This window comes from Schistocerca piceifrons, chromosome 8 (assembly GCF_021461385.2).
Source record: "Schistocerca piceifrons isolate TAMUIC-IGC-003096 chromosome 8, iqSchPice1.1, whole genome shotgun sequence".
Lineage (NCBI taxonomy): Eukaryota > Metazoa > Arthropoda > Insecta > Orthoptera > Acrididae > Schistocerca > Schistocerca piceifrons.
The window spans coordinates 336068092-336082238 of NC_060145.1; the positions used below are offsets into that span (position 1 = coordinate 336068092).

General features: G+C 40.8%; 1 protein-coding gene across 7 annotated transcripts in view; it reads right to left on the reverse strand.

Annotated features, from left to right (window-relative positions):
• LOC124711372 (inhibitor of nuclear factor kappa-B kinase subunit alpha) overlaps positions 1-14147 on the reverse strand; it is a 183897-nt gene that overhangs the window by 71466 nt on the left and 98284 nt on the right. For all 7 annotated transcript variants that reach the window (XR_007005466.1, XM_047241418.1, XM_047241420.1 and 4 more), the window contains 2 exons: positions 10176-10390; positions 4398-4534 (listed from right to left, as the gene is read on the reverse strand). Coding sequence is in view for 6 of the 7 variants with exons in the window: in XM_047241418.1 (XP_047097374.1) it covers positions 4398-4534; positions 10176-10390 (352 nt within the window). In the remaining variant the exon portion in view is untranslated. The remainder of the gene's footprint in view (positions 1-4397; positions 4535-10175; positions 10391-14147) is intronic.

The window sequence follows — 14147 nt, forward strand, 5'->3', positions numbered from 1 at the left end:
ATGGAAAGTAATGCCCTGGACCATATTTAAGCTTTTATGGGGCGTGATATTAACTGAAACATCCCCAGCTGCTTACAAGCGAGCAAGGCCCGTGACTGCGCAGGGGATGCTGTTTTTACCAAGACTGAACTGGACCGCGTTTTGGACAAGCCCTCCACCTCCCCGAACTTGTCCTCTAAATGTTCTACAAAGAACTGAGGCTTCACAGATACAAAGGATTCACCATCATCAGCTCTGCTACAGACGAATTACCGGGGCGAATAAGTTTCACTGTCATTCATAGCCTTTCGTTCCTCCCATGGTGTAGCCAGGGAGGGGAACGATTTGGGGTCATACACATTAGCTTTAAAATGAGCTCTCGAATGCTGGCCACCAGCAAGAGATGATGTGCCACGCTTCATTGCGTGTCATCCACCCTGATGCCATCTACTCCGACCAAGGGCCTCCCCCTGACAGGATGGCCACTGCCGGGAGTCCCGATGCCCCAGGGAGATGGGCATCTACTCCTTGGTATACATGGGGAGTTAACGGCGCAGGCATCAGTAGAGCGATCCCTGTGTTGTCAGGGGGCTACAACCAACAGGGTACATGGCGGCCCCACCACAACGGACCGGCTACCGTGCTGGATTTTAGGTGACATGTAGTCCATGGTCACCGTCAGTGCAGAAAGTGGCACTGCACATTGAATGGCGGAAAGTGCACGCAGGAACGTATCCATGCCCAAGAGATGGAGAGCAGGCAGGACTGCAATGCAATGACAAATAAGCTAGTGAAAGATCTCAACGCAAGATGGACACAATGCACCAAGTAAGGCGCCCTTCCCCAATCGGCTTGCTCTTCGGAATAATTTTGAGATATGGAGGTCAAACCCGACAGGGGACCATCACATAAGGCCACAACGTTTGAGACTCCTTTTAGTCGCCTCTTACGACAGGCAGGAATACCGCGGGCCTATTCTAACCCCCGAACCCTCAGGGGGTGATAGCAACTTTCCTTTCGTTTCTCTTCGTAGCTTCCTCAATCTAGCACCCATCCTCTTTTGCACATGTCCACAACACTCCAGTTTTGTTACCAAGTTATCACCATAAACATTGAACTCATTAATTTTCGAAATAATACTGGTTTCTGTGACAGAAATAAAGGGGGGTGTGGTGGCATACATGACTGTAACTTTAAAATTTGGTATATATAGATCATTTTTCATTTGAAACCCTATAATGAATATATAAATATAGACAGGAAAGACTATAGAATTTAATAAAGTCATAATTTTTTTTTTATTTTTCCGCCATTTATAAGTACCCTGTATCCTTAAGTCACCTTGATCAACAAAGTAAACTTGCAATGTAAAAACCCCTAAATGCAAATATGTTATCGTTTCTATGAAAGATAAACATAAGATTAATAACAGGTTAGTGGAAGATGAATCTGCAAGCAATATATCTAATGAGTAAAAGGTTGGTAAGCTGACAATTATGGATCTAAAAAAAAAAGGACAAGCATCACAAATTTTATATTGAAGCTTTGTTAGGGTGTAGATACGGATAAGGGAAAAAAAAGTTCCCAAATCTCCTGGATTTCTTGGGTGAAAATACACACTTTCCTGGTTGAATGTACACATATTCCCATGTGAAAACATACTTTTTCCATGTTATGTGACAGTATACCTTCCCTCGGAACTGTAAAACTTGCCAATCCTTTGAATGGCAAAGATTTTATACAATGGTGTAGACCTTCCCGGCACTTCAGGAAATGAAGCCCAGCCAAAAAATTACGGGTTTTGACGTGCAATAACATGTCTGCATAATATTTTAGTATTATGAAAGTATACATACGAATTCCACCAAACACAGCACACTAGTTTGTAAAGCATTGAAATCGAGACTGAGATGCACTTTTGTCAGCCAATCACTTTAAAGCAAGCACAGGTTCGTTAAAACACTTTAAGTCTACTCACAGCATTCTTTCAAAACCAAACTAAGGGGTGTATTGCGGGAAGAAGATTATGCTCTCTGAAGTGTTTACAATGCCATTGAAACTGGATTCAACTGGAAAACTTTGCCAAGAAAAAAACTTGCTTCATGTCATGAGTTAGCAGCATCTGGTCCTAAAAGAAGCGAAGACCATATTACTGATTTAGGCTGTCACAATACCACTGGTAGCCACCAACCGTCTGTGCTCGTCATTGGAAAAAGTAAGAAACTGCATTGTTCCAAATACTGCTTACACATCGCAAACGAGAATCTGTACGCATAGTACAATTTTCATGGAAGGGTTTATGGAAGTTTTTGTATTTTCTGTAAAGGCTTGTCACCTAAAAAATTGCAAAAGGGATAAGAGATTAATAATCCTTCACAACACACCAACTCATCCATCATGTGACATCTTAAACAAAAATGAAGACCTCATAAAAGTGGTGTTTCCTCCACCTAACGTAATCTCCTTAATACAGCCCATGGATCAAATTATTATTGAGACTTTCAAAAGGTATTACAAAAAAGAATTGTTTATGTAATTTATTTTTAGAAGGAGAAGAGGAAGGAGAAGGAAGTCTGTTAAGAAATCATAAAAAATATTGATTTGAAAGATGCTTTCTACATGACTGGAGCACCACAGGAGTGTGTAAAGGAAGAGAATTTGAAAAATGTGTGGAATAAAATTTTGGTATGGAAGAAAGTTCTCGAAGTCCAGTTGAAATGCATGAACAGAACGATATGTCCAGAATGATCAATATGCTCAAAGAACACAAGTGCACGAATGTGACGAAGAAGACATTCAAAGACTGGATGAGTGACAATGCTGCAGATCCAGGGCACCAAATCAAGCAGGAAAATGTAATCATAAACTTTGTCACTGAAAAAGCTGATGCCACCAGCAACTCAGTAACTAATGATCCAGAAAATGAAGGTGGAAATAATATTGGCTGCAGGTGAAACATTTACATGCTCAGAAACTTCCTTGCAATGATTTGAAGCTGAAAGAGGAAGTGACCAGTATCAGATATCTGTCCCAAAAAAAAAGTGTGTGGCTCATCTGCTCGTAAGCCAGTAGGCTTGCTTGGACAGGCCAGAATTAAGGGTTTTTGCAAGCATGAATTCTATATATATGTACTGTATATGCAAAATGCATATGTATTACATATTTTTGCTTATTAGGGTGAACTTCACACATTCCTAATGTACTAGCCTTTGTAATAACAAAAGATATTCATGTTATTATAAATTTATGTAATTATTGGTTAATAAAAATACACAGTTGACTATCCGAATAAATTGGTTTTCTGGACATCAAAGTTCTCCAGTTCATTTGATAATCGATACTCTACTGCAGTGTGAACATTGAACACAGTGGAATCGAGTCCTATTATTTCATGTGGAAAATGGCAGACATGGTATTCCAGTATGATTTAGGCAACAGCTTTAATCAACAGACACATCACATATGCCAAATGACATCCATTCAAAAAAATGTTCAGCAAGTCATTACAAAATATTGAGCAACTGTGCAATCAAGGCACCAAATTCACTTCAGCATCAATGTTTGGCCAGAAATTGTGGATGACAGACTCATGTACTAATGGGCAAATTAACAGGTGCTGTTTTGTCACCAATTTCTACTTGACAAATTATGTGCATTACTGGAGAAAATTGCCCTTACCGAAAGGAAATGGGTAGGGTTTATCACAATAGGGCACTACCCCTTTTCTAAATCTCACAGGACCAATGCTAACATTATTTTTAATGAGCAATCAACTGGTCAAGAAGGTCCAGTAACAATCACCTGACCTTAATCTCTTAGGTTTCTGGCTATGGAGACATTTAAAGGTGCTGATGTACTCCACACCCATCTGCAATGTACATACATTACAGGATAGTATGTCCCATGCATGTGCCCAAATCAGAGAGCTGCTAAATATTTTTGTATGAGTTCTTGATTTTATGAGAGGTAGAATGAAAAATAAATAGTAACTACATTGGGCGGCTCCTACAGTATCAACAGACAGGTCACTATCACAGGACAAAAGTGCCCACATCTGAAGTATTTATTTCTGAATATAAGTTTATACGAGGTTTTTCTAATTTTGAGCAGTACTATCTCCTCCAAGGATATGTAATACTCTTTTAAACACCTATTTCCTACAAAACTAATTATATCTCAACAAATGGGGCAACTGCAATCAGAAAATGTGTGACATGTATTTTAAAAATTTGCAGCACATATTAAAAGTGTTGATTCTTGCTAGTTAGTAGCACAGAATGTACAAAGTTCTGACTCTTGCAGATAACAATGTTAAATAAAACATTTATCTCAGCATTTGCACAAGATACATATAATAGAAAACAATATCAGTGTTGTACAATCTGATGCCTGTAAAATAATATTTCACTATCTCTCACCTCTGCCTGCAGCCTTCTCTTCATCCAGCTTGAGGCTACTATGAACAATGTCCATTTGTGCTTCAACCCTCTGTAAGCTTGTCACTGCATCTTTCAAGTTTTCTGTGAGTATATTCCCCAGTTCTTCAACATGTTTCCTGCAGAAGGAAAAAAAATGCAATTGAGGTGCACTGAAATTTTCTTAACTGACAATATAACACGAGAGAAATCACAAAGTAATTATTGCTCTTTGTGGGTAGGCAACACCTGGCTTATCAGGTAGCTGTGACCATGAAGTGTTCTGGCAGAATGGTGAATGGCGAACATGGCCATACAAGGGACACAGAGAGGATGGGCATGAACAACATTTGCATAAAACTGTTACAATGACTGAAATGAGTGTTTCCTCAAATTTAGTTTACTGTTAATCCTGTGTCTTATCAGAAAAATGACAAGAGGACAGGATAAAATATAGCTGAACCACTCACTGCAAAGTCAGAAAATTTTGAAAAATAATTCATAAAATTAATGGGGTCAGTATAGAATACACGATTAAATCACTTTAGTTTGGCATATAATACAAAAGCATGGTTCTCCCTTGAGCAAACACAATGTTTCTTGTTTTACTACCCATACACCATTCACAGAAGTGTCTCCACTTTCAGTGGGTTTTATTTATTTTCTTATTATTACATATTAGTGTTCACAAGTCTGTCTGGTATTTTGTGTTTTTAAACGGTGTTTGAATGGAACATCCTAACATATATAGTGTGTTAAGAAGCTCCACTTCGCCACTGTATTCCTCTTTCCTCCTGAGGGAAGGAAGGAATAGTTCTGTAAATTAAGACAGTTTTGTGCTTTCACATGTTTTTCTTAGCAGTACTCAAACTTTCAATTCCAGAAGGAAAGTACTGCCCAGCCATTTTGTCTTCGTGCAGTTTAAAATATTTTATTTTGTGTTAATTCAAACTTTTTAATGTTTAAGAAGAAGATGCAATAAAAAGTCCCTGCTACCTAGTGGAGAAGTGTAGTTGAGCGTATGAGAAGTCCACAGCCACTCCCAAAGATCATGCCACAAGAAGTCACCTCACTCACTAGTGAAGATCCCACTTAACACAGGGGAGAGAGAGAGAGAGAGAGAGAGAGAGAGAGAGAGAGAGAGAGAGAGAGAGGTGGGGGGGGGCAGGCTTTAAATTATCATCTATTTACTTAACAACTTATTTTTGCAGATGAATAAAGTGGAATGGTGCAAGCTCAAGCACAAGAGAGGAAAACAGAAAACTGGACTGCCCATACTATTTTAGAAAATTGTTGAATAAAATAGCAATCTTAATAATGCTGTCGTCCCCCCCCCCCCCCCAACAGGTATGTATTTGCCAACGTAAGGAGAGATAAAGCACTTTCAATTCTCTTCCCTTTGACAAGCAAATTCTGGTTATCGACATTTATTACACTAATAGCAATAAAATTGACTCAACTTGCGCAAAGCATCATATAAATCCAGATGTTCCCACTCATTGCTCAACTGGATACAAGTGCAAACATAACAGTGATACCAAAGAATTTTAAAACTGTTTGATCACAAATATTTTGTTTCATGTAGTTGCAGTCAACATATAGTGTTATAGATATGCTCTCAAACTGTCAAGTTTTTCAGCTCAGTGATGGGGTGAAGGGCAAGAAGGTGTGAGGAAATTTTGTTGGTGTGGAAGAAGTTGCATCCAAGGGTAATGGTGAGCACCTACACAAAGGGCAGTGTAGGAAACTGAAGAAAGACACACTACAAATATAGTATATGAGAAATGTGGCAAACACCCATGTTCTCTAAACAGCCAAATATGTCACTGACAGTTTTGTGTGTGTGTGTGTGTGTGTGTGTGTGTGTGTGTGTGTGTGTGTGCGTGTGTGTGTGCGCGTGTGCGTGTGTGTGTGCGCGTGTGCGTGTGTGTGTGCGCGTGTGCGTGTGTGTGTGCGCGTGTGCGTGTGCGTGTGCGCGTGTGCGTGTGTGTGTGCGTGCGTGTGTGTGTGCGTGCGTGCGTGTGTGTGTGTGTGTGTGTGTGTGCGCGTGTGTGTGCGTGTGTGCGCGCACTCTAAAGTAGTAGTCTCATCTAAAAGCTGAGATTTCTAGTATTATATACATAATTATATTCATATCTTCTCAATACACAAAATTTGTCCACAAAGCTAGATTTATAACACTACTGCACATTAATAAAACATTCTCGGGTTTCAAGCCGAGTCTAGTGGTTTACTGCCCACGAGCTTTCGGCAGAGATCTCCTCTGCCATTGTCAAGTGGGTGACTGTCGTGTGGTTGTCACTGCCGTGCTTATATAGCTGTGTCGTCGCTCATGACGTCACTGGTGCTCGGTCCCGCACCATATATGGTAATGTTTTGGCCGCGCAACCGTCGGGCCCGCTTCAACTTCCTCAACACCGGACCCCCCCCCCCCCCCCTCTGCACTCAGCTGCAATCCACCTTCTAATATCTGTGGCCTTGTTTATCACGCTATCCCAGAAGCCATTAGTTCGTTTAATAATAGACGTCTCATCGAATGCAATTCAGTGTCCGTTTTCCAGAGCATGTTCTGCTACAGCTGACTTTTTGGGCTAGAGCAGACGTATCACCTTCCATGTTCTATGCGGCACTGTTCAATAGTGCAAACAGTCTGGCTAACACAGAAATGTCCACATCCACATGGTATCTTATAAATTCCTGGCGTTCTGAGGCCTGCATTATCTTTCAAGGATTTCATTAGTTGCTGGATCTTTGCCAGAGGCCTGAAGATTGTGTCTATTTTATGCCTTTTCAGGAGCCCTGTTGTCAAAACAAAAAACAGTAAGAATGCAACCTGCTTGGTGTCTTCTTCAGAGGTCTTCTTCCTTTGAGGCTTCGATGACACTGCTTGTGAGATCTGTTTGTTGTTGTAACTGTTTTTCTTAAATACTTTGCATAAGTGGCTCAATTCTCTCAGCAAGTTTTCAACGTCTGAAAGGGGTTTCAGCTCGATGTACTAGGGTCCTCAGAACTGACTGTTTCTGTGCTGGGTGATGGAAGCTGGTGGGGTGCAGATACCAATCCGTGCGGGTGGGCTTGCAGAAAACGTCATGACCTAGAGACCCATTGCGTTTACAGAGGACAAGAATGTCCAAGAACGGCAGGAAAACCTCCTTCTCTACTTACATTGTGAAGTTGATGTGGTCGTGGATGCTGTTGAGGTGCTCCAGGAACTCTTCTAATTTTTCTTGTCCATGTGGCCAAATGATGGAGTTATCGTCAACATAGTGATAAAAAACAGCTCGGCTTTGTAGGAGCCACGTCCAAGGCGATGTCTTCGAAATTCTCCATAAAGAGATTGGCTACTACTGGAGCTAATGGACTTCCCATTGCCACGCCGTCAGTTTGTTTAAAATATTCTCCATAATGTAAGAAATATGATGGCGTCAGAGTGTGCTTAAATAAATCCATGGTGGTGTCATCAAAGAGCTGGGACAGCAAGTCAATAGAGTCTGTGATTGGGACACATGTGAATAAAGACATCACATCAAAGCTAACTATAATATCCCCTTCAGCAAGTCACAGAACTTTAATCCGACCGATGAAGTCCGCCGTATTCTTTATATGGTGTCCACTATGTCCAACGTGCATAGAGATGTTTAGCAAGTTTATAGGTCGGCGATCTGATGGTACTCACTATCGGCCTCAATGGTGTGTCCTTCTTATGCACCTTCGGCAGACCGTAGAACGTGGGCGGTCTTGGTGCCTTGGGGAGGAGGTTCTTAATAGTATTCTCTTCCAGCAATGACCGTTTGAGAAGATCTGAAGTCTTCTTCGCTATTCTACAATGGCCTCCGCGCTCTCTGGAATGATCCTCTCACTGTCATCCTACCAGCTGACATGGGCAATGCTGCCGTCTTAATGGAACAAGCCGACTATGACACAATAATCAGACGGATGTTCGAGGAAGACACATACCAAAAATTACCTCAGGACCCAACATTCAGAATAGCGAAGAAGACTTCAGATCTCCTCAAACGGTCATTGCTGGAAGAGAATACTATTAAGAACCTCCTCCCCAAGGCACCAAGACCGCCCACGTTCTACGGTCTGCCGAAGGTGCATAAGAAGGACACACCATTGAGGCCGATAGTGAGTACCATCAGATCGCCGACCTATAAACTTGCTAAACATCTCTATGCACGTTGGACATAGTGGACACCATATAAAGAATACGGCGGACTTCATCGGTCGGATTAAAGGTCTGTAACTTGCTGAAGGGGATATTATAGTTAGCTTTGATGTGGTTTCTTTATTCACATGTGTCCCAATCACAGACTCTATTGACTTGCTGTCCCAGCTCTTTGATGACACCACCATGGATTTATTTAAGCACACTCTGACGCCATCATATTTCTTAAATTATGGAGAATATTTTAAACATACTGAGGTGTGGCAATGGGAAGTCCATTAGCTCCAGTAGTAGCCAATCTCTTTATGGAGAATTTTGAAGACATCGCTTCGGACACGGCTTCTGCAAAGCCGAGCTGTTGTTATCGCTACATTGATGATACCTTCATCATTTGGCCACACGTTCAAGAAAAGTTAGAAGAGTTTCTGGAGCACCTCAACAGCATCCACAACCACATCAACTTCACAACGGAAGTAGAGAAGGAGGGTTTCCTGCCGTTCGTGGACGTGCTTGTTCGCTGTAAGTCCAATGGGTCTCTAGGTTATAGTGTTTACCGGAAGCACACTCACACAGATCGGTATCTGAACCCAGCACAGAAACAGTCAGTTCTGAGGACCTTAGTACATCAAGCTGAAACCGTTTCATATGCTGAAAACGTGCCAAGAGAATTGAGCCACTTACGCAGAGTTTTTAAGGAAAACTGTTACAACAACAAACAGATCTCACAAGCAGTGTCATCCAAGCCTCAAAGGAAGAAGTCCTCTGAGGAAGCCCCAAGCAGGTTGCATTCTTACCGTTTTGTGGTTTGACAACAGGGAAGAGTAGTCGGCTCCTGAAGAGGCATAAAATAGACACAATCTCCAGGCCTCCAGCAAAGATCCAGCAACTAATGAAATCTGCGAAAAATGATGTAGGCCTCAGAATACCAGGAGTTTACAAGATACCGTGTGGATGTGGGCAGTTCTATGTCGGCCAGACTGTTCGCACTACTGAACAGCTCTGCACGGAACATGAAAGATGTTACCGTCTGCGCTATCCTGAAAAGTCAGCTGTAGCAGAACATGCTCTGGAAAACGGATACCAAATAGCATTCAATGAGATGTCTATTATTAAATGGACTAATGGCTTCTGGGATAGCGTGATAAACAAGGCCACAGAGATTAGAATTTCTGACACCACCTTCAACAGAGACGGTGGATTGTAGCGGAGTACAGCGTGGGATCCGGTGTTGGGGTGTTCAGGTGGGCCTGGCGGTTGCACGGCCAAAACATTACCGTATATGGTGTGGACCCGAGCAGCAGTGACTTCACGAGCAATGGCACGGCTATATAAGCACAGCAATTACAACCACGTGACAGTCATCTACTTGACGATGGCAGAGGAGATCTCTGTCGAAAGCTCGTGGGCAGTTAACCACTTGACGCGGCTTGAAACACGAGAATGTTTTATTAACAGATATCGCCACAAAAGCACACTTTTGTACGCTACTGCACATTGGCAAAACTCAACCAAAAATCAGAAGTGACAGCTCTGTCACATTTATACACAGAAAGATATGAACAGCATCGATCCCTCACTCACACGACACACGTTAACAGTACGATGCTCACATCTTCGTTTGAAATGCTGCAACGAGTGTACGATATAAGTCTGCTTCTTGGCGTAAGAAAAAACTTGCATGTGCCCATGCACGACGCAGATGCACGTATTCCAGTTTGGTGCGTGGCTCCTGCAACATCTGTTGCACTGTCCATGGAATTCTTGGTCCAACCTGTGGTAACGTCAGCTCACCCTTTCTGAAGACCAGCAGCATTGGAGTCCCATCCTGTAGAATTTTTAAGAAACATGTGACAATCCAGGAAAGCGTTTTGTGTCGTAGCTTCTAAATTTCTAATTTATCCTCTGTGCGAAAAAGGTGACAAGTCTTGTCCATTCAATCTCTCTTGTACCTATGCCCTCGAATTTTGTGGATCATTTCATATGGCTCCAAAACAGTCTTACAGTCGGTCTGTATAAATAAATAATATTCTTAGTGACTCACAATATGGCTTCATGTCCAGCTTCTCAACAGTAAAAGCACCTTTTACTGCTGAAAATAGTGAGTAATTTATACTACTGTCGTTTGAACTGAGATTATTTGTTAATGTTATGCTTATGCTTGTATTTGTGGATCTCAACAAGGCATTTGCCTCTGTCAGCCATAGAATTTTTCTATAGAAACTCTACTGCTATGGTTTTAGGTGCTCAGATGATAAGGTTCTGCCTGATTGATAGAAAACAAACTTTGCAGTACACCAATATCAGATTAGACATCTTGGGTATCATGCAATGCGTGCTGGAGGTTTCTGTGTTCGGACCTTTACTCTTCATAACATTACAGCGACCCAGCCCAAATTTGCACAGGTAGCATTAAGTATCTCCAGTCAGATGTCGTGTGGCATAGTGTATTTAGTTTGTGGGCCAATGTGCAGAGTTATGAATAAATTTCAGAGAAAAATGTTAAGTGAGTATCATCACTTTCATACAATTTTCAGTAGCCATAAGAGTCTTATGTAGCACCTGCATATCTTGTTATGTATTCACGACTACTATAATTTGTGTCACAATATATCTGTTTCGGATTATAAGTCTGTCCCTATATTAAGCATTGCTGCATTCCTTCATGAATGCCACAATTTTGGCTATTTATGATTAACATGTTATGTGCAGTTGCTAAACAAATTCTGAAGATGCCTCACAAAGATGTAATGTGCAAATAAAGCTTCTGCTGTCAGCAAACCTAGATTGTTTCTCTTACTGAAAATATATCACTAAGGTTGCTCCTCCATAGCCATGGAGTGGGATGATTTATGTCGCACAGCATGAAAGTTTTCTGGAGGCATGAATGTTGTGTGTTACATATAAACTGACATTTAGAGTAACACATCATGGCAATGATTGGAGCACATTATTACATAAGTAATATGCTTACAACCAATGTAAATATTGTATGCAATTTTGTGTGTGTGTGTGTGTGTGTGTGTGTGTGTGTGTGTGTGTGTGTGTGTGTACAGAACATTTTACTTGTAGCAGAAAATTTTTTAAAGAAAAACACATATTTTGGATTTGTATTTCTTTTTTTTTTCCCCGCTGACCAATTGTTCTCAAATGACTTCAGAAAACTATTGATTAAAAATATTTGATTATTTCAAGTTTTAAGTCTTACATCACAGCTTATATTTTTTAAGATAGTTCAAAGTTGAGTAACTTACTGCTCATTATTCAAAGAATGTGTAGATTGTGATGGCAAATCTGAGGGAAGCAGAAATTGGCTGTCTGAATTGGTCATATTTCGAAATGTGTCTTTCCCCATCATTCAGTGGTAAATGGTCAGTTAAAAGCCAGAGTGAAAAAAAAAGTGATTCAGCCTGGATTTGATACCACAACCCTTAAGTTCTCGTCCACATTCTCTTCCACTAGACCACCAAAGCAATTATGAATAAGATCCCACATGCTGCATTCTCGACAGACTGTTGCTCTCTCAAGTTACGGCAGCTGTTTGCAAGGTAGCAATGGCATCATTTTCACAACGTAAATTTAATTCTTTATAATTCAGACAATTTGTAAAAAATGTTTATAAATTATACACATAAAGCTTACTTGTGCATCAGTTTATCTATTAGTCAAAACTGTAACAAAATTTCTACAGCAGTTCTAGAGATTAGTCTCTGTATACAGATATGAGTAAGCAACTTCAATTTATGTACAGAAATGTAAATGACTTGTCCAATTTTATGGTGTGTGAATACACACTCAACTGACATGATACTACTTTCGTTACAGCTGAGAAAGACTTAGGAGCATTACAGCAGGAAAATAGAGGTTATATGCAATGACGTGTGTCATTTTGGATCAGATAAGCTCCTCTCTGGTTTGCAGTGGCTAACAGAAGTGGTAAAGGCTGCCAGTCTTGCTTGCGAGATGAAAGTAGAGCTGACCATTTGCAGCATAGTCGACAGGACCAACTATAGACCTCTGGTACAGAGCCAAGTGGAGGGTCTGAATCTGAGATGGTTTTGTGATCGTGTAGGCTGCAGATTCCTCGACTTGCACCATAGGGTGGTTGGGTTTTGTGTTCCACTGAATAGGTCAGTCCACTACATGCATGAGGCAGCTACACAGGTAGCAGGGGCTGTGTGGTGTGGACTGGGCGGTTTTTTAGGTTAGAGGGTCTTGGGAAAACACAAAAAGGGCTTCAGTCACAAAGAGTGCAGGCCAAACACAGAAGGAATGTAGATACAGGAGCTATCGATATAACAGTTATAAATTGTTATAGCTGTGTTGGGAAAGTACCAGAGCTCCAAGTGCTAATAGAAAGCCCTGATTATCAAATCGTTATAGGCACTGAAAGCTGGCTAAAGCCAGAGATAAGCTCATCCAAATTTTTGCGAAGAACCTAATGGTGTTCCGAAAGGATAGGCTAAACACGGTTGGCGGTGGCATGTTTGTTGCTGTTAGAAGTAGTTTATCTTGTCGCAAAATTGAACAGATAGTTCCTGTGAGTTAGTATGAACAGAGATCATTGCTGGCAACCAGAATAAAATAATAATTGGATCCTTTTACCGACCTCCCAACTCAGGTAATACAATTACTGAAAGGTTCAAAGAAAAACTGAGTTTGATTTCAAACACATACCCGACTCATACGATTGTAGTTGGTAGTGACTTTAATTTACTCTCAACATGTTGGCAAAAATACATGTTTGTTGGCGAAAATACATGTTTAATTCCGGAGGTACACATAAAACATCGTCCAAAACTGTGCTGAACGCATTCTCTGAAAATTATTTCGAGCAGTTAGTTCATGAGCCCCCGAGAATAGTAAATGGTTGTGAAAACACACTTGACCTCTAAGCAACAAATAATCCTTGTTAATAACAAGCATCAAAACTGACACAGGGTTGTCGTAGCGACACTGAATATTGTAACCTCCAAAGCCTCCTAAAATAAATGAAAAATATACCTATTCAAAAAAGCAGATAAAAATTCACTTGACGCCTTCCTGAGAGACAATCTCCACTCCTTTCAAATTAACAATATAAGTGTACACCAGATGCGGCTTGGATTCAAAGATATAGTATAGGCAGCAATTGAGAGATTTATACTGAATAAATTAACAGACGGAGCTGATCCTCCTTGATACACAGAATGGGTCAGAACACCGTAGCAGAAATAAAGAAAAAAACATGCCACATTTAAACAGATGCAAAATGTCTAAGATTGGCAGTCTTTTACAGAAGCTCGAAATTTAGCACAGACTTCAATGTATGATGCTTATAATAGTTCCCACAATGAAACTTTGTCACCAAACCCGCTAGAAAATCCAAAAAGATTCTCGTCATACATGAAGTATGCTAGTGTCAAGACGCAATCAATGCCTTCTCTCCATGATAGCAATGGAGATACTATCGAAGACAGTGCTGCCAAAGCAGAGTTACTAAACACAATCTTCCAAAATGCCTCCACAAAAGATGATGAAGTAACTATCCAAAAATTAAATCAAGAACAGCTGCCAACATGAGTAACATAGAAGTAGATATCCTC